This window comes from Neofelis nebulosa, chromosome 12, assembly GCF_028018385.1.
Source record: "Neofelis nebulosa isolate mNeoNeb1 chromosome 12, mNeoNeb1.pri, whole genome shotgun sequence".
NCBI classification, from domain to species: Eukaryota; Metazoa; Chordata; class Mammalia; order Carnivora; family Felidae; genus Neofelis; species Neofelis nebulosa.
This window is the reverse complement of record NC_080793.1, coordinates 8,529,847-8,550,960: the sequence shown is the minus strand read 5'-3', so window position 1 is coordinate 8,550,960 and position 21,114 is coordinate 8,529,847. Positions and strand designations below refer to the sequence as shown.

Here is a 21,114-nt window from a genome sequence, read left to right as displayed (position 1 = left end):
CAGATCAATGCTAAACCATCCTGCACGCTTAGAAAACTGATCCGAGGATTAATACAACGATCTGCACGACCTGAACCACAGAACTCAGCAGGGGTGCGGTGTGGAGAGGTGAACTGGGGGAGAGGGAGGTCACGGAGGGCAGGGAGCTGTTTTTGCTCTGCCTCTCCCTCTCTCTACCCGTCTCCTGCGTGCTCTCTTTTTTTCTCAAAAGTAAATAAACATTAAAATTTTTTAAAAAGAAGAAAAAGGGGCTCAGTCTGTTGAGCATCAGACTTTGGCTCAGGTCATGATCTCGCGGTTCATGAGTTCGAGCCCCACATCGGGCTCTGTGCTGACAGTTCAGAGCCTGGAGCCTGCTTCAGATTCTGTGTCTCCCTCTCTCTCTCTGCCCCTCCCCTGCTCACGCTGTCTCTCAAAAATGAATAAAAACATTAAAAAACTGTTTTTAAATGCTAAACAAAATAAAACATAAAAAATCATAAATAAGTAAATATGCTGTGAACATATTTGTACAGTCTTTGCAGACACATATTTTCTTGCTTCCTGGTGCCTGAGTCCTAGTGAGGACTGGAACTCTGGTTCATAGGGGAGATATGCTTATTACTAGAAACTATCAAACATTTTTTCAAAATAGTTGTACCATGTTATGCCCTCACCAACAGTGTACGAGAATTCCAGTCGCCCCGCCTTTTTGCCAACATTTGGCATTGTTAGGCCTTATGATTTTAGCCTTTCAGATGGTGAGCAGTGATATCTCATAGTGGTTTTGTTTTGCATTTCCCTTAGGATGAATGATGTTGAGCATTTTTCCATGTGATATTGGATTTTATTTTTCACTTATTTATTTTTTAAGTTTGTTTATTTATTTTTGAGAGAGAGAGACAGAAAGTACAAGCAGGAGAGGGGCAGAGAGAGGCAGAGAGAATCCCAAGCAGGCTCTGCACTGTCAGCACGGAGCCTGACGTGGGGCTTGAACTCATGAACCGTAATCAGGAGTCAAATGTTCAACCGACTGAGCCTCCCAGGAGTCCCTATTTTTCATTTGAAGGTTGTGTTATTACAGGGTTGATCTTGATCTCAGGGTTGTGAGTTCGAGCCCCACAATGGGTATAGAGATTACTTAAAAATAACAGTAAAATCTTTTAAAAAATAAATTAATGAGCACCTGGCTGGCTCAGTTGGTAGAACAAGTGACTCTTGTTCTCAGGGTCGTGAGTTCAAGCCCCACATTGGGCACGGAGCCTACTTAAAAAATAATAATAATAAATTTTCTTAAAAAGATGTGTTATGGAGCACCTGAGTGGCTCACTGGGTTAAGTGTCCGACTGGCTCAGATCATGACCTTACGGCTTGTGGGTTCCAGCCCCGCCTTGGGCTCGGTGCTGACAGCTCAGACCCTGGAGCCTGCTTCAGATTCTGTGTTTCCCTCTCGCTCTCTGCCCCTCCCCCACTCATGTGCATGCGTGCACATGAGCACACTCTCTCTCAAAAATAAATAAACATTAAAAAATTTTTAAAAAGATGTGTTATTATAAACATGCTTAATGTAAGACATTCAACTACAGAAGTATATAAAGTACAAAATGAACATTTTACCTTATTCTCCCAATTTCACTCCTTTTCATTAGCTAACAGTTTATTATATAGCCCACATAAACCAGATATAATTGTACACACACACACACACACACATCCCCATTTTATTCTGCAATATCATGCGTAGATTTTAGGCTAAGGGACTGACATGCCTCCTATCACTGAAACTATAGTAACGTCGATAACTGGGAGAGGAGACTGGGGCCCACAGAGAGGTTACGACAGTTGCCAAGGTCACACAGCTCATAGGTGGCATTGCTTAGACTTGAACCCAAGTCTCTTTGGCTTCATAACTGAGATGCAGGAGCGCCTGGGTGGAACAGTTGGTTGAGCGTCCAACTTTTTTTAAAAAATAATTTGTTTAATGTTTATTTTTGAGAGAGAGAGAGAGAGAGAGAGAGAGAGAGAGACAGAGCACAAGTGGAGGAGGGGCAGAGAGGGAGACACAGAATCTGAAGCAGGCTCCAAGCTCTGAGCTGTCAGCACAGAGCCCGACGAGGGGCTTGAACCTGTGAACCACGATGAGATGGTGACCTGAGCCGAAGTCGGGAACGTCCAACTCTTGATCTTGGTTCGAGGTGTGGTCTCGCAGTTAGTGAGTTGGAGCCCCACATAAGGCTCTGTGTTTTTTGGTTTTTTGTTTTTAATGTTTATTTATTTTTGAGAGAGAGAGAGAGATAGAGCGTGAGCTGCAGAGGGACAGAGAGAGAGGGAGACACGGAATCCCAACCAGGCTCCAGGCTCTGAGCTGTCAGCACAGCATTGGGCTCTATGTTGATGGCACAAACCCTGCTTGGGATTCTCTCACCTTCTCTCTGCCCCTCCCCTTGTTCTCTCTCTCTCTCTCTCTCTCTCTCTCTCTCTCACACACACACACACACACACACACAATAAAAAAATAAACTTAAAAAAACCCCTGAGATTCTATCCTCTTACAACCTTAGATTCACTCACTCGTTTATTTGCCCTTTCATTCATTCGACAAGTGCTCTCGGGGCCCAGGCCGGGCACTCCCCTGCCTTTCAGAGCCACAGATGAGCTGAGGAATCAGGTACAGTGACTAATACAATTTAGGGAGAAAGGGGCATGATGGGAGATGTAGAGGGGGCCAGTCTGACCCACTTTTCGGGGTCAAGAAAGGGTCCTAGACTAGGTAACCCTGCAGGGATGTGTGAGGCGCCCACAGGAGAGAGGGTCAGGTTGCAGAAACAGCGCATGTGCAAGAGGGTGCACCCGCAGGGAGCACATCTATCTCGGGAGGTGGGGTGGGGGTTGAGTGGAGGCAGGTGAGGTGGTGAATGCCAGCCCCAGGCCCTCCCGAGGGAGCCTGGCTCCGTCCCGAGCGTAAAGGGAAACTGGGAAAGGGTTGGAGTCATGATTTTCAGATTCCAGGGCTTTAGATTTTAGTTTCCTTCCGTCCCCATCCTACAAGATTCTTCTGCAAGGAGCACAGTGTCCTGGAGACTTGGAGGCCACCCAGGCACCATGCGCCCCAGCTGTCCCCCCACAGCAGATGCTCCTGACGCGGGCTGCAGGCTGCCTCCTTGGTCGGGAAGGACCCTATTGCCCCCTGGTGGTGGCTGGGACTCGGCCGTGGAGGGACATTGACTCCCGCAGTGCCTGGACAAAGGGGGACAGGGAGAGGTGGAGGTCCACTGGTCCCACTCCTCCCCTAGACCTCCTGTCTCAGCCAGCAATACCTCCACCCCCCACCTGTTGTTCACCCGAGTTTCACTCTCGAGCCCCCTTTCTGTCATTTCACTTCCTCTTTGTCCTTCCCACCCCCGGCAGCTCCCCCTTCCTTCTCCTCCCTCCACCTTTGTCACACCCTCCCAACTGGCTTTTCTCTGCTGTCCACCCACACCACTACTCTAGTCTCTACACAGAAGCCAGAGTGGTCTTTTTTAGTTTATTTTTAAATGTTTATTTATTTTGAGAGGGAGAGAGATCAGGAGAGGGGCAGAGAGAGAGAGAATCTCAAGCAGGCTCTATGCTGAGTGCGGAGTCCTGATGTGGGGCTCGATCCCATGACCATGAGATCATGACCTGAGCTGAAATCAAGAGTTGGACGCTTAACCGATTGAGCCACCTGGGTGCCCCTTTATTATTATTCTTGAAGTAAAAGTTATACAGCAAATTGCACAAATTCTAAGTACATAGCTTGATAAATTTTTGTTTGTAATCATGCATGTAACTCCCACCCAGATCAAGATAGAACATTTCCGGCCCCCCAAACCCACGTGGTCCCCCTCCTTTCCCCCGCAACAGGTAACCTGTATTCCAATCTCAGATCCTTTGGCATGTGTCAAACTGAAAAGAAAAGAAGTCACCATAGAAGTCACACACACTCTTTTGCGTCTCGCTTGTTACAGTCAGTGTTACATTTCTGAGGTTTGACAGTGGTGTTGGGCGTATTTATTCCATCGTGTTACTGAGCTACTGTTCATTTATCCATTCGATCGTTGAGGAGCATTTGGGTTGCTTCCCATTTGAGGCTAGTAAGAATAAACTGCTATGTACCTTTCGGTACAAGTCTTTGGCAGACGTAAAAACTCGTTTCTGTTAGGTACGTGCCCAGATGCAATCCTTCTTCTCTTGGCCGTTCAAATCTCTTGTAACACTTTCAAATCTCTTGTAACTGCATTTTCTGGACGCCTCCTTACTTGATAACTGCCTAAGGACAGAGACTAACACAGCACCTGGCATAGAGAAGCTAGGACAGAAGGAAGGAAGGAAATAAGGAAGGAGGGGAGGAGGAAGAGAGGGAGGAAATAAAGAAAGGAGGAAGGAAAGGAAGGAGGGAGGGAGAGAGGGGGAGAGGGTTCTTGCCTGCGTTCTTACAAAGAAGGTTAGGTCGCCTGATGAGATGCCAGTGCTGGGTTGGGGGAGAATAAGAGTGAAGATTCTAGGGGCACCTGGGTGGCTCAGTGGTTTAAGCATCTGGACTCTCGACTTTGGCTCAGGTCATGATCTCACGGTTCATGAGTTCTAGCCCCACATCAGGCTCTGCGCTGAGAGTGCGGGGCCTGCTTAGGATTCTCTGTCTCCCCCTCTCTCTCTGCCCCTGCCCCGGTCGCTATCGCTCTCTCAAAAATAAAGAAACATAAATAAAAAAGAATGAAGATTCGAGGTTTTAGGAATGTAAGGTAAAGGGAATGATAAACAAGTAAGGTACTAGTCTAGGGTGTAAAATTTAAGGGCAGCAGGCTGGGAAGGGGGTGCCAAAACCTCAGTCATCAAGACAAATAACGGTTTAATGAAGTATTTTTTAAGTTTTTTATTTATTTCGAGAGGGAGAGAGCAAGTGAAGGAGCAGCAGAGAGAGAGAGGGAGAGAGAGAGAATCCCAGGCAGGCTCCACATGGTCCGTACAGAGCCAGGCACAGGGCTCGATTCCCCAAACCGTGAGATCATGACCTGAGCAGAAATCAACAGTCAGAGGCTTAACCGACAGAGCCATCCGGGCGCCCCCGAAGTGTTCTTCAATAAAAATGAATGCCAAAAACTCCATGATGAATAAAGTGTCAAAAATGTAAACAAAACCAGGACCTGAGGCAAGAGGAGAAATACCAGTCCCATCACCCTGGTCCTGACCCTCGGGATCCTGCTGTTCCTCCTGTCCACCTGCAGGTGGTAGGATCAGCAGCATCCTTTTAGCAAATAGTCTTTGCTTGGCGTGAGCTTTCCGGATCTGCCTAACTGCATGGTTAAATCCATGCTGACCCGGCTGGATGGGCATTCGCTGAAACTGGGCAAGTCCCTGCCCCTCTCTGGGCCTCGATTTCCTATCTGTAAAGGGCCGGGAAGAACTCAAAGCTCATTTCTAGCTCACACTTCTCAGCCCTGAGTTCTCATTCACCCTCACTCTTCCTGCCTTGCCATTGGGAACGTCAAGTTCGTTTCTTGTTTTTTTAATGTTTATTTACTTTTGAGAAAGAGACAGAGCGCAAGCAGGGGAAGAGCAGAGAGAGAGGGAGACACAGAATTCGAAGCAGACTCCAGGCTCTGAGTTGTCAGCACAGAGTCTGACGCGGGGCTCAAACCCACGAACTGCGAGATCATGGCCTGAGCTAAAGCAGGAGGCTTAACTGACTGAGCCACCCAGGCGCCCCCGGAATGTCATTGTTTTCAATTTAGAACCGAGTTGTGGTCTCTTTTTTTATCTTCCTCTGGTTGATTGAATGCTCAGCTACAAGAAACCTGTGATTTTTCTGAAGGGCAGAAGCTCCATTTTCCAAACCATTACAGCCTTCCTAGTGTGGATAGCACGGTACGGGAGCTCACTCAATGCTTAAATAACATTTTTTTCTGGTTAGAAAGTTATTCGTATTTTTCCTTCTTTAATCTGTTTATGTGATAAATTAAGCTACGTTCCTAATGACAAAATCTCCTAATCCCAAGGGTGGGAGTAGGGACTCAAAAGTGAAAATGATCTACAGTTTTCTTTTCTTTTTCTTCTTCTTTTTTAATTGTGTTTTACTACTAAGATAACGTGAGCAAAATGGATTGTGAATTCTATATTTTCCCAATGGTTTAGAATAGTTTAGGGGCACCTGGGTGGCTCAGTCTGACTTCGGCTCAGGTCATGATCTCATGGTTTGTGGTTGTGAGCCCTGCATCGGGCTCTGTGCTGATGGCTCAGAGCCTGGAGCCTGTTTCAGATTCTGTGTCTCCGTCTCTCTCTCTGTCCCTCCCCCTGCTCGTGCTCTGTCTCTGTCTCTTTCAAAACTAAATAAACATTTAAAAAAAATTAGAATATTTTATATAACCTCAGAATAATCTGATCTTTAAAGGCTAGATGGGGGCCCCTGGGTGGCTCAATCAGTTGAGCATCCAACTTCGGCTCAGGCCATGATCACATGAGTGAGTTCAAGCCCCATATTGGATTCTATACTGACAGTGCAGAGCCTGCTTGGGATTCTCCCTCTCCCTCTCTCTTTGCCCCTCTCCCACTCACACACTCTTTCTCCAAATAAATAAATCAACTTAAAAAAAAAAAAGCTAGGGGCGCCTGGGTGGCTCAGTCAGTTAAGTAACTGACTTGGGCTCAGGTCATGATCTCACAGCTCGTAGGTTCGAGCCCTGCATCAGGCTCTGTGCTGACAGCTCAGAGCCTGGAGCCTGCTTCAGATTCTGTGTCTCCTTCTCTGCTCTGCCTCTCCCCTGCTTGTGTTCTCTCTCTCTCTTTCTCTCACTGTCTCTCAAAAATAAATAAATATTAAAAAAAATTTTAAAGTATAATTCCTTGGGGTACCTGGGTGGCTCAGTCGGTTAAGTGTCCAACTCTTGATTTTGGCTCAGGTCATGATCTCATGGTTCCTGGGATTGAGCCTTGTGTTGAGGTCTGAGCTGACAGTGCAGAGCCTGCTTGGGATTCTCTCTCTCTGCTCCTTCCCTGCTCGCACTGGCTCGCATTTCCTCTCAAAAATAAATAAATAAACATTAAAAAAAATATTTTAGAGAAACAAATTGTATCTCATAAGATTTAGGACATTCTTCTACATAAACAAAATCCCATTATCCCAAAGAAGAAAGTTCTATTATCCATCCAGGAAGAACTAGATGTAATAATATCTAGCACACTGTGTATATTCAGATTTCTCTAACTGTGCCAATAATGTCTTCTTAGCTGTTTTCTTTTTCCCTTTTAACTCCAGAATCTAATCAAGAAGTTTCCAGTGCATTTGGTTGTCACATTTCTTTAATTTTTGAATCTGGAACAGTTATGCCTCCCCCCTCCCCCCTTTCTTAACTTTGATTTTTTTTAAAGATTTTATTTAATTTATTTTTTTAAATAGGCTCTCCACATCCGGTATGGAGCCCAATTTGGGGCTTGAACTCCCAACTTTGATATCAAGACCTGAGCTGAGATCAAGAGTCTGACGCTTAACTGGCTGAGCCAGATTTTATTTTTGAAGTTTATTTATTAGGCCAGGCACCCCAGATTTTATTTTTGAAGTTTATTTATTTATTTATTTATTTATTTATTGAGAGAGTGTGTGTGTGCATGCACGCATATGAGTCGGGGAGGGGAAGAGAGAGAGGGAGAGAATCCCAAGCAGGCTTTGGACTCCGTGCTGAGCCTGACTCAGGGCTTGATCTCACAACTGTGAGATGTGAGATCATGACTGACCTGAGCTGAAGTCAAGAGTCAGATGCTAAACCAACTGAGCCACCCAGGCACCCCCTCCCAGAATTTATTTTTAAGTAATTTTTTTAATGTTTATTTTTGAGAGAGAGAGAGAGAGAGAGAGAGCGGGGAAGGGGCAGAGGGGGGGGGAGGGAGACACAGAATCTGAAGCAGGATCCAGGCTCCGAGCTGTCAGCACCAAGCCCAATGCAGGGCTCGAACTCACAAACCGCGAGATCATGACCTGAGCTGAAGTCGGACGCTTAACCGGTGGAGCCACCCAGGCACCTCAAATTTTTTTAAGTAATTTCTACACCCAATGTGGGTCTGGACCTCACAATCTTGAGATCAATAGTCTCATGCTCCAGTGACGGTGCCAGCCAGGTGCCCCATGACTTTCACCTTTTTTTTGAGTCCAGGTCCATTGTCATGTAGGATGTCCTGCCATCTTAATTTGTCTGTTTCTTTAGGATTAGATTCAGGTTGAACATTTTGGGCCACAATACTACGCAGCTGATGTTGAATATTTTCCATCACATCATCTTAGGAGGCATTTAATTTTTCATTGTTTTTTTAAAGTTTGTTCGTTGGGGCACCTGGGTGGCTCAGTCAGTTAAGCATCCGACTTCGGCTCACGTCATGATCTTGCGGCCCCTGAGTTCGAGCCTCACATTGAGCTCTGCGCTGACAGCTCAGAGCCTGGAGCCTGTTTCAGATTCTGTGTCTCCCTCTCTCTCTGATCCTCCCCCACTCATGCTCTGTCTCTCTGTCTCAAAAATAAATAAACGTTAAAAAAAATTTTTTTAACGTTTGTTTATTTACTTATTTATTTATTTAGAGAGAGAGAGAGAGAGAGAGAGAGAATCCCAAGCAGGCTCTGCACTGTCATCAGGGAGCCCGACTTGGGGCTCGAACCCACGAACCGTTAGATCATGACCTAAGCTGAAACCAAGAGTCAGATACTTAACCAACTGAGCTAGGTGCCCGGGGATGCATTTAATATTAGTTTGTCTTATTATTATTATTATTATTATTATTATTATTATATATTTTAAAGTTTATTTCTTTTGAGAGAGAGAGAGAGAGCCCAGGGCGTGTGCAGAGAGAGCAGAAGAGGGGCAGAAAAAGAGAGAATCCCAAGCAAAGCAGGCTTTGCACTGTCAGTGCAGAGCCCAAACACAGCTCGATCTCACAAACCATGAGATCATGAGCTGAACCGAAACCAAGAGTCAAACCAACTGAGCCACTCAAGCCCCCCTATCATTATTATTTTTTTAAGATTTTATTTTTAAGTAATCTCTACACCCAATGTGGGACTCAAACTCACAACCCAGAGATCAAGAGTCATACGCTTTACTGACTGAGCCAGATAGAGGCCCCAGTTTGTCTTACCATTGACCCAGAGTGTTTTAGAATGCAATCTCTTTAGTTATCTTTCTAATCTCTTCCATGATTCTTAGTCTGTTAAAATTTTCAACTTCTTAGGTCAATTTTGATAGTTTATATTTTGCAAAAAAATTCATCTATTTCGTTTTGTTATTCCAGCATGTTACCATATTTAAAAACAATAACATCCACATCTGTGTTTGTATTGCCTTCCTCATTCCTAATGTTGTATATTTTTGCTGTATCTCTTTGCTTTCTTTCTTTGGACTTACCTTTAGTTAAGATTGTTCTCATTTTGGTGCTCCTGGGTAGCTCAGTCAGTTGAGTGTCAGAGTCTCGATTTCGGCTCTGGTCATGCATGATCCTAGGGCTGTGGGATCAAGCCCAGCATTGGGCTCCATGCTGAATGTGGAGCCTACTTGAGATTTTCTTTATCTCTCTCCCTCTGCCCCTCTCTCAGACTTGTGCACATGCTCTCTCTCTCTCTCTCTCTCTCTCTCTCAAAAAAATAATATAGAGATATATCATTTTATTTGTCTTTTCAAACCATTTTTTTCTTTTCAAACAACTTTTATTTATTCTTTTAGTATCCCCCCCCCCATTTCATTAATGTCAGCTTTCGTCTTATTTTTCCCTCTCCTTTTTACTGGTTTTTCTAATTTCTTAGGTTGAATCTTTAATTTGCTGATTTCCAGTGTTTTATAAATAAAAGCATTTAAGACTATTTTTCACCTGAGTACAACCTTAACAGTGTCCCATGGGGTTTTAGTAGGGAGAATTCTTTTCCTTCTTGAGATATTTTAACAACAAAGGTGTGCTGTATTACTTGTGTACTAAAAAATGAAGACAAAAAGACACAAAACTCAACCCCACCATTGTCCAATTATAGCATTGCAGGATTTCTCTGCTGCAGTCGGAGGGTGAACTGCAGGAATTAGGAACGGTGATGGGCACAGAAGTAGGAGAGGGTTTGGAGACAGGCACTCTGTCAGCATGATGAGGTTCAGAAGTTGGGTCACAGCAATAGCACTACTAGGAATTTAGCCAAGGGATACAGGAGTGTTGATGCACGGGGGTACATGTACCCCAATGCTTATAACAGTGCTTTCAACAACAGGCAAATTATGGAAAGAGCCTACATGTCCATCAACTGATGAATGGATAAAAAAGATGTGGTTTATATATACAATGGAATACTACATGGCAATGAGAAAGAATGAAATCATGCCATTTGCAGCAATATGGAAGGAACTGGAAGGTATTATGTTGAATGAAATAAATTAGTCAGAGAAGGACAGATATCATGTTTTCACTCATATGTGGATCTTGAGAAACTTAACAGAAGACCATGGGGGAGGGGAAGGGGGAAAAATAGTTACAAACAGAGAGGGAAGGAGGCAAACCACAAGAGACTCTTAAATACAGAGAACAAACTGAGGGTGGATGGCCGTGGGGGAGAGGGGAAAATGGGTGATGGGCACTGAGGAGGGCACTTGTTGGGATGAGCACTGGATGTTGTATGTAAGCCAATTTGACAATAAATTACATTAAAAAAAAAAAGAAGTTGGGTCAGCAGTAGGAGGGGGGGCAGTGAAATATGGGTCTCATAGAAAAAGTGCAAATGGCAAGAGACTCATCTTCAGAGTAAAAGAGGTTTGTTTGTTTGTTTGTTTGTTTGTTTAAGCAATCAAAGAAAACACCAAGGGGGGGAAAAAAAAGAAGCCATAACCCATAATCCAGAAGGCAAAGCTGTCTCCTCCATGAGATGCCATCAGCAGAAAGGTTGGGGGTATGTGGGGCTATTTTTATACTTCCAGTGAATCCTGGCAGAAAACTACTTATAAATATGCTCAAACAGCTCTTGGGTGGTCGTGCTTTTGTCATGGAAGGCGGCAGACATTTTTTGGACCCAGGGTGGGATGTTGGAAACAGATGGCTTTGATTATTGGGAATCCATTCAACAAAATAACTGCTATTTTTATTTTGTATATTAAACATCTGCTCAAACAGCTCCTCTTGGATACAAGGCATGGATGTGATGTGTTTAAGGTCGGGGTTGGGGGGGGGTGTGTATCAACAGCTAGGGAAAGGGTCACAGCCTGGAAGGAAGAGAAAGAAGGGGTTGGGGGCCAAGAAGACCCCACACAGGGATGCCCCGAGGGTCTCAGCAATGAGCCCTGAGCTTGTGGACAATCAGACCCAGGAATCAAAGGCTGCCTCCCCTGCTTGCCCAATGACAGGCACCTGAGATACCGCCAGGGTGGGCAGCTGGTGAAGAAGGGAGGCAGCTCCCCAAGATGGACTCCCTTGTCTACCTGCTTCCTGACTCCGGGGAGAGAGCTGGAGACACCCAGTATGACTCAAGACAAGGAGCCAGGGCCCAGGCTATGCATAAATGGAAAGTGGGGAAACTGATATCCAGAGGGAAAAAGTGACTGGCTAGAGTCACCCAATGGAGCAGGACCAGACTGTGAGTGCTGGACTCCTGAGTCCCCCAGAGGTGAGAGTCATGCTGGGTCTGAACCTGGGTGGGGAGGACTCCGGGTCCTGACTCTCCCTGGAGTAAGGCAGAAGTCGGCTGAGGTCAGGGAGAGGGGTGAGTGGGGGAAAGCGGAGGTGGGAAGACAGCAGACAAAGAGAGGAGGGAGAGGGAGGAGGGGCGTGGAGAGGAGACAGGAAGCTGGAGGGGCCAGAAAGACAGCCTGTGTTTAATTGGGAGTTGGGAGGGGCGGGCAATCCTGCTTTTTTTAGGCTACTGAGAGATTTTCAGGGTCTGCTTGACAGGAGGACACTGGTGAGGGGGGTAGCATGTGATGAGGATCCCAGGGCACCCCGTCATGAGCTGGAGTGGGAGTTAAGGTATTGCTAAATAACACTCTAGATTCTAATGATGGAGCAGCCATCCTCCCAGCCACACTCAGAGCTGGGCAGACCCAAGTTTTGCAGGTAGAACCTTGAGGCTTCGACAAGTATGGGGGGCTCCCTTTAAAAAATAAAACATTTGGGGTGCCTGGGTGGCTCAGTAGGTTGAGTGGCCAACTTCGGCTCAGGTTATGATCTCACGGTTCATGGATTCAAGCCCCACGTCGGGCTTTGTGCTGACAGCACGGAGCCTGCTTTGGGTTCTCTGACTCCCTCTCTCTCTCTCTCTGCTCCTCCACTGCTCACATTCTCTCTCTCTCAAAAATGAATGAACATTAAAAAAAAGAAGAAAGGGGGAGACCGGAGATCTTGCAACTGGAGCAGCATGGCCAAGCCTTGTGGGGTGCGCCTGAGCGGGGAAGCCCGCAAACAGGTGGATATCTTCAGGCAAAATCTTTTTCAGGAGGCAGAGGAATTCCTCTACAGATTCTTGCCACAGAAAATCATATACCTGAATCAACTCTTGCAAGAGGACTCCCTCAATGTGGCTGACCTGACCTCTCTCTGGGCCCCACTAGACATCCCCATCCCAGACCCCCCACCCAAGGATGATGAGATGGAAACAGATAAGCAGGAGAAGAAAGAAGTCCCTAAGTGTGGCTTTCTCCCTGGAAATGAGAAGGTTCTCGCCCTACTTGCCCTGGTTAAGCCAGAACTGTGGACTCTCCAAGAAAAATGCATTCTGGTGATCACATGGATCCAGCACCTGATCCCCAAGATTGAGAGGATGGAAATGACTTTGGGGTGGCAATCCAGGAGAAGGTGCTGGAGAGGGTGAATGCAGTCAAGACTAAAGCGGAAGCCTTCCAAACAACCATTTCCAAGTACTTCTCAGAACGCGGGGATGCTGTGGCCAAGACCTCTGAGGAGACTCATGTAATGGATTACCGGGCCCTGGTACATGAGCGAGATGAGGCAGCCTATGGGGAGCTCAGGGCCATGGTGCTGGACCTGAGGGCCTTCTACGCTGAGCTTTGTCATATCATCTGCAGCAACCTAGAGAAAATTATCAACCCAAAGGGTGAAGAGAAGCTATCTATGTACTGAGCCCAGGGCCAGAAGGGAAATAAATGATCTATGCTTTGTGTGGAAAAAAAAAAAAAAAAGGAAGAAAGGAAGAAAGAGAAAACATTGGGGCACCTGGATGGCTCAGGTTATGATCTCAAGATTTGTGGGTTCGAGCCCCATGTCAGGCTCCACACTAACAGTGCAGAGCCTGCTTGGGATTCTCTGTGTCCCTCTCTGTCTGTCCCTCCCCTGCTCGCTGTCCTCTCTGTCTCTCTCTCTCTCTCTCAAAATAAATAAATAAACTAAAAAAAAAAAAAGGTAAAGAAAACACAATTACAAAAACAAAATTAGGCATGGAGCTTGGGAAGGGGCCTCTACCTCTGCTCAGCGCCTTCTCTGGTTTCTTCTCTCTCATCCTTTGTAAACCAAGGCCCACCACTCCCAGAGGGGGAGGTGGGAGCAGGTGATGTCAAGAGCATGGACTTGGAGGTCAGACAAACCTGGGCCGGAATTCTGGCTAAGCCACTTCCTGCGTGAGCCAGGCAAGTCACTTCATTCTTGAGACCTCAGTTTTCTCATCTGTAAAATGGGCAGGATAATATTTGCCTCCTCAGAACCACTGTCAAAATAAAATAAAAGAGTAACACGTGGAGCACTTGGCACAGTGCCTAACATGTCACAAGCACTTAATAAATGCTTGATGCATTTACGCCTGATACGGCGTAAGCATTTGGTTTATGATTATAATAATCACGCAAAATGATTCAGTTTCACTTCAACTGGCACTTCTTCCAGGAAGTCCCTTGTCAAAAATTGAAGTATAGCATACATCCAGCAAGTACATGATTCAGTGTACAACCTGGTGAACTTTTCCATAAAAATGCACCCAAGTTATCACCACCCAGATCAAGACACAGAGCATTAGGGCACCTGGCTGGCTCAGTCAGGGGAACGTGTGACTCTTGATCTTGGGGTTGTGAGGTCAAGCCGCACATGTGGAACGGGGTTTACTTAAAATTAAAAATTAAAAAAAAGAGGCGCCTGGGTGGTTCATTTGGTTGGGCATCCGACTTCAGCTCAGGTCATGATCTCACAGTCCGTGAGTTCGAGCCCCGCATCGGGCTCTGTGCGACAGCTCAGAGCCTGATGCCTGCTTCGGATTCTGTGTCTCCCTCTCTCTCTGCCCCTCCCCTGCTCATGCTCTGTCTCTCTCTGTCTGAAAAATAAATAAAAACATTAAAAAAATTAAAAAAGAAAAAAGACAGAGCCTCCGGAGCCCCCTCATCTCTCTTCCCAGGGAGTAGCCTTGCCTTCCATCCCCATGAGAAAGTCATTAACCTGAGCTCTACCATCATAGATTAGACTGTTCTTGAAGCTTTATATGCATGGACTCATAGTGTATCCTTCTGTGTCTGGCTCAAAGAAGTTCTGAACTATGTGGTTAAGAGTTCAGGCTTCAGGCTCAGTCACGCCTGGTTCAAATCCTGGTTCAGCCAAGCCTTTGCTATGTGCCTCAGGCTGTGCTATGTCTCAGTGTCTGCATCCGTGAAATGCACGTAAATCATCATACCTACCTGATAGAATTTTGAGGGAGATTAAATGAGATATGGTGCTTGAAGCATTTGGCAACCAAGGGTGCCCGAGAAGTGGCAGGGGCTGTTTTTATTCATCTCAGTTATGCTCAGCCCCTCCCGTGTTCGTCCCCAGGAGAGTCCCAGAGACTCCATGGCTCTGACCTGAACTATTGCCCTAGTCCGACCCAGCCTGCTCTCAGCTGCTAAGTGGGCCGGGCCAACGTGGCCACAGGTGGGTCACTGGGCACCCCCACTTTCCCGCATGAACTCCAGCTCAGCCTTGAAGTCTCAACTTTGCCTTTCCCAGGAGTCCTTTCCAAATCCCTGGCTGGACCGGGTGCCCCTCTGCAGGCCTCCCTGGCTCCCCGTTCCTGCCCTGGCAGAGTACTCGGCCTTGCATTTTGTCACCCCGGAGTGCTCAGCGCCTGACAGGGTGCCCAGCACACCACAGGCACCTGATGCATATTTGTTAAATGTTAAATGGATAAATAAATAAATGTCTCTCCCATATTTGAAAACCTTCCATGGGTCTCGTGGAGAGAGAAATGAAGTCCAAACCACAGAGTACTGTACTCTACGGTCCCTCCTCACCACATGGCATGGTTTGGATCCTTTCTCTTGTTGGCTGTGAGAGCTCGGACGAACGGCTTGGTTTCCTCATCTGTAAAATGGGGATAATAATAGTAAATAACTCACAGGTGACCATTAGGGTTCAATGAATTGATAAATGTGAAGAGCTTGGAATAGTGATTGACCTAGAGTATGTCCCACATATGCTAGTTGTTGTCGTCATCCTCTTATTCCCCCTCCTGTTCCCCCTCCTCCCCCTCCTCCCTCCCCCCCCCCTCCTCAACACTATTCTGCTGGGGGAGGGGTAGCCACCTGGCTATGCAGGGTGAGGGAGGGGACCTGGTGGCAGGACTGCTCCTTTTCTTCACCAGTCCTCATTTTCAGCCCTGTCCCTCACTCCTACCTTTGGAAGGACGTGGTACCAATGAATCCTGAGCCGTTCCAAGGTCCTGTGGTTGAGTCCGCTGGTCTCTTTTTGACGATTCATGTTTCCACTTCCTCTTTTCTCCGCAGTCATGAATTACGTGCTGTTCATCTTCCAGACTTTTGTCGCTCATCTCCCATTCCCTCCTTTTTCCGTTCTTTGTGTCCTTGTGGATTTTAACTTCTTATAATTCCCCTGCTATTTCTTTAGCGGGGTTTCAGGAGGAAAAGGATTCCACATTATATAATCGGATTTATTTTTCTATAAACAAACAAAATTCTGAAACAAAAAATTAACTGTTCTTTATTCTTGGGGAAGGGGCACATGGGAATTTGCTTTATTACTTTTCTGTGTTTTTAAAATGTTTTGTTTAAAAAAAGAGAGGTTCTGGGCGCCTGGATGGCTTAGCCGGTTAAGCATCCGACGCGATTTCGGCTCAGGTCATGATCTCATGGTTTGTGAGTTTGAGCCCCGGGTCAGGCTGAAGCCTGCTTGGCATTATCTCTCTCCCCTCTCTCTGTCCCTACCCTGCTAGCTCTCTCTATCTCTCAAAATAAATAAATAAACTTAAAAAAATTTTTTTTTAAAGAGAGGCTCTCCTCTATTCAAAAAAGTGCCTTTGATCCTGATCTGTGGTTCTAGCTGTTTTTTTTTTTTTTTTTTCATCTTTCTTCCAGAAGAATAAGTCCATACCTTTTTGCAGGCTTGGAATTAGTCCTCACCTTTCTGCACAGTGACAAACATCCCAGGTCACCAGTGAGTTTTCAACTGCCACAACCACTACAGTTTTCCTTTTTTAAATATTATTATTATTTTTTTTTTATTTTTGAGAGAGAGAGAGACAGACAGACAGCACAAGCAGGGGAGAGGCAGAGAGAGGGAGACACAGAATTGGAAGCAGGCTCCAGGCTCTGAGCTGTCAGCGCAGAGCCCAATGCGTGGCTTGAACCCAGGAACTGTGAGATCATGACCTGAGCCCAAGTCGGATACTTAACAGAATGAGCCACCCAGGCACCCTTCCTTTTTTTTTTTTTTTAAGTTTATTTATTTTGAGAGGGTGAGAGACAGAGAGTGAGCGCTTGAGTGTATGTGCACATGTGACTGTTCATGAACAGGAGAGAGGCAGAGAGAAAGGGAGAGAGAGAATCTCAAGCAGGCTCTGTGCTGTCATCTCAGAGCCTGACACGGGGCTTGATCCCACGGACCGTGAGATCATAACCTGAACCCAAACCAAGAGTTGTATATTTAACCAATTGAGCCACCCAGGTGCCCTGGAAGTTTTTCATTTTTACTGGAGCTTTGCAGCATGATGTGGTGTTGGGTCTCCTGGCTTTGTGCACTCCTGGCTCACCCATACTTCTCTGGCCTTTTCCCTTCTGCCTCCTTCGGTGTCTGCTCCTTTTGCTCAGTCCCTACCCCCCTTTTTTAGAGGCAGGGGAGGTGCAGAACAGAGGGAGAGAAAGAAAAGATAATCCTTGGGGCGCCTGGGTGGCGCAGTCGGTTGAGCGTCTGACTTCAGCCAGGTCACGATCTCGCGGTCTGTGAGTTCGAGCCCCGCGTCAGGCTCTGGGCTGATGGCTCGGAGCCTGGAGCCTGTTTCCGATTCTGTGTCTCCCTCTCTCTCTGCCCCTCCCCCGTTCATGCTCTGTCTCTCTCTGTCCCAAAAATAAAATAAAAAAAAAAAAAGAAAAGATAATCCTTATTTTTTATTATTTTTTAATGTTTATTTATTTTTGAGAGACAGAGCGTGAGTGGGGGAGGGCAGAGAGATCGGGAAACAGAATCCGAAGCGGGCTCCAGACTCTGAGCTGTCAGCACAGAGCTGGACGCGGGGCTTGAACTCACAGACGCCGAGATCATGACCTGAGCTGAAGTCGGACGCTTAATCGACTGAGCCACCCAGGCGCCCTTATTTTAAAATAATTCTTAGGGGGCGCCTGGGTAGCTCAGATGGTTAAGTGTCTGATTCCTGATTTCCACTCAGGTTATGATCACACAATTCGTGAGCCCCGTGTGTGGCTCTGCCCCTGCCTGGGATTCTCTCTCTCAGAATAAACAAACGTAAAAAAGTAATAAAAATAAATAATTCTTAAGTAACCACCATTACTCACTAATGGTATCTGTGCATCTTCTCAGACCTTGCAATCACATGGGACATCGGACATCAACTCTCATTTCCTGTTCCACCTTGATTTACAGGAGTTATTTGCTTCTTGTCGCATCAATTGATGAAAACCCACATTTACAAAGATACAATGTCATAGAAAAGAATGTAGTAAAGTTTAATGCTGAAATTGTTAACTATTTCCAGCTACTAGTTTTCACAGTGTCCAACAGATGATATTGTTTCTCTCCAGAATCTAAAATATTTTACAATGCTCCTGTTAATTTGCTGTGGCACCCCAGGGTGCCTGAGCACACAGTTTGGGAACCATGGGTCTATGCTCTTTTCCTTGATTGGATTTGATCTTTCTCTCCTCAGCTTCTGGACTCAGCTCAAATGCTACTTCTTCCACGAATCTTTCTGGCCAAACTGGCCAGAAGCAAAACACATGTAAACAAAACTATTTCCCTAGTTGGAATGAAAATTCCTTCCTCTGGGATCTTATGACAATTTAACGTAAAGCGTAAAGTGTAGAAGATACAAATTGTTCTCTGATATCCACAATGTAAAAAATGCCACATTTCTTTATTTTTCTAAATCAGAATAAAACCAGCTTTAAGCCCACACTGGCTGAGGTCACTGGGACTTCTAGTATCTGGCATTTGGGAGTAGCTCTTTCCTTGTTCCTACGGTTTTCACAGTCCAGGCAAGTCTGAACTGCCCCTATCAGCTGTCCATGGAGGCTTCCTCTGAAGGGTTCACCAGTTCATTCAAAAGTGGCTGGCCCTAATCTCTGCTGCAGAGCCAGGCTGAGCAGAGGGACTTTCTTGACCATCAAGACTGTGTGGGAAAGGTTTTGGTGGTTGATGGCAGGCATTCACACCACCGCTGCCCCTATCCAGAGCCCTGCCCCCAATGGGACTCTATGTGAGCAGGGTAAAATCCAGTGCCTCTCTGGGAACCTGTTGCATGCCAGAATCCAACCTTTCCCCTTTGGGAAGAGGTATTAGTCCCTCAGAGTTTGGATGCAGGTGGCTTGGGGGCCGGATGTGTCCCTCTGATGTTTGGCCAATGTGGTGTTATTAAAAAAATAATCTTTCTTTCTTATTTATTTATTAAAAATTTTTTAATGTTTATTATTTTTGAAAAAGGGCGAGACAGAGGGCAAGCGGGGGAGGAGGGGCAGAGAGAGAGGCAGACACAGAATCCGAAGCAAGGCTCCAGGCTCTGAGCTGTCAGCACAGAGCCCAAGGCAGGGCTGGAACTCACAGACCATGAGATCATGACCTGAGCTGAGGTCAGCTGCTTAACTGACTGAGCCACCCAGGTGCCCCTAATCCTTTTTTTTTTTTTAATTTATTTTATTCTGAGAGAGAGAGAGAGAGAGAGAGAGAGAGAGAGAGAGAGAGAGAAAACATGAGCGGGGGGCGGGGAGCAGAGAAAATCCCAAGCAGGCTCCATGCTATCAGCACAGAGCCTGATGTAGGGCTTGAACTCACCAACCATGAGATCGTGACCTGATCCGAAATCAAGAGTTGCATGACCAAACCAACGCGCCCCCTAGGCACCCCTAAAGATTATTTTTTAGTCCACTGTGATACTTAACCATTGGGAGATGTCACAATTCCTACAGTCAAGATTCTAGGTCGCCGCATGGAAACTATTGATTGGAGCTGAGTAAGGACTCCCCTCTGGGCAAGGTATGTGGTCTGCAGTTGTCTTATCTGTGGTGTCCTTACCTCTGCATGGCCTCTACAGTCCTTTGAATTTGAGACCCTGGCCTAGACTTTGAAAACAGCCCTTTTGATATTATTTTCTGACCTCAAATACAAAAATCTGTTAACTCACTCTTGGGGGGCAAGGATCTACCAAACTCAAGAACTCCAAGCCCAGCGGCTCTTTGTAGGTGCTGGGACGGTGGGTGGCCGCAATGGAGACAATTACTTTTTCATTGTCTGCCAATGACTCTACAGCAGCAAAAGAGGCAAGACACAGCCTCATGTTATGTCACTTTAAAGGATATTAATAGCTAACATGCACTGGGTCCTGACTAGGTTCCCAGTCCTAGGTAAAAAATCTTGTAAATATTATTTTGTTTAATTCTTTAGAAACTGCTTTTTTTTTTTTTTTACATTTTTAAAAATGTTTTTATTGATTTTTGAGACAGAGAGAGACAGAGCATGAGCAGGGGAGGGGCAGAGAGAGAGGGAGACACAGAATCTGAAACAGGCTCCAGGCTCCGAGCTGTCTGCACAGAGCCCGACGCGGGGCTCCACCGCAGAGTGTGAGATCATGACCTGAGCTGAAGTCGGATGCTTAACCAACTGAGCCAGCCAGGTGCCCCTAGAAACTGCTTCTAAAAGAATGTAGCGGAAACCACAGGGTGCCTGGGTGGCTCAATGGGTTAAGCATGGGGCTTCAGCTCAGGTCATGATCTCAGAATCCTTGAATTCGAGCCCCTTGTCAGGCTCTGTGTCAACAGCTCAGAACCTGGAGTCTGCTTCAGATTCTGTTGTCTCCCTCTTTCTCTGCCCCTCCCCTGCTCACACCCTTGTCTCTCTCAAAAACAAAATAAAAACATTAAAAAAAATTTTTTTTTAATAAATAAAAGAATGTAGGGGAATCTAAATGCCCAGTGGTCATGAGAACGGGTGGGGGTTAACATGGAAAAATGCAGCTGATGATGCAGCTTAAAAAAAGGGAGGTAGGTGCAAGCTCGGAGACCGTCGGAGAAGAGGCCTGGACCTGGACCCAGGGCTCTCCAACAGGCCCTGGGTATGCGGGGGACCCAAGCCACTGGATCCACAGTATAACCAGGTTTCGTGGCAGCAAATGTACCCCATTTCTTCCGTCTCAACTTGGTCTGCCCCATTGCCTATTCTGGCTCGTCTGTCCCTCTCTCCCCTCCTTTGGTCACTCCACGCTGTTCCCCGTCCTTATCCCAAACCTCCAGCGCTCCACTCTGCATCCATCCCCCCACCTGCTTATCTCCTGTTGGTGCAGTGGCCAAGCCACAAACAGGCTCTCTGCCGTCACATGACCCGTGCGTAAATCACAGGACTCTTCCTACCCCCAGCGGCTGGTCCGCACCAGGGCTCTGCAGAGCCTGCAGGCCGCGCATGCGCAGCTGCAAGCGCACCTGCCGGGCAGCGGACCATCCCAGCGCTTCCTGCGGCCGCAGCCCCGCCCCGCGCTCAGGCTGGGCTGGCTGCTTACGTATTCCCTAGAGATCCAAGTTGCGTTTGTTGCTACTCTTCCAGCAAACAGTCTACACAGCCAACCCTTCTCCTTAGGTCATGACACTGGGACCGCGACTGGGTGTTGGACGTTCTTCCCTGGGCATCAGGAAGTCAGAGCACGAGTCCCGGGTCTGCGCTTAGAGCCATGCGACCTTGGGCAAG

General features: G+C 46.6%; 1 protein-coding gene and 1 long non-coding RNA gene across 2 annotated transcripts; one reads left to right on the top strand and one right to left on the bottom strand.

The window, feature by feature from the left end:
* The first annotated feature begins 12,324 nt into the window (after positions 1-12,324).
* LOC131491307 (proteasome activator complex subunit 2-like) lies at positions 12,325-13,133 on the top strand. The gene is given in 2 exon segments (XM_058694049.1): positions 12,325-12,754; positions 12,757-13,133. Coding segments are annotated over 2 exon segments (720 nt in total). The 5' UTR covers positions 12,325-12,358; the 3' UTR covers positions 13,081-13,133.
* Positions 13,134-14,800: 1,667 nt separating this feature from the next.
* LOC131491308 (uncharacterized) lies at positions 14,801-18,531 on the bottom strand. Its single transcript, XR_009251395.1, has 3 exons — positions 17,721-18,531; positions 15,589-15,813; positions 14,801-15,276 (listed from the first exon to the last, which is right to left on the bottom strand). It is a non-coding gene; the product is annotated as an uncharacterized LOC131491308 (long non-coding RNA).
* Between the last annotated feature and the right edge of the window lie 2,583 nt (positions 18,532-21,114).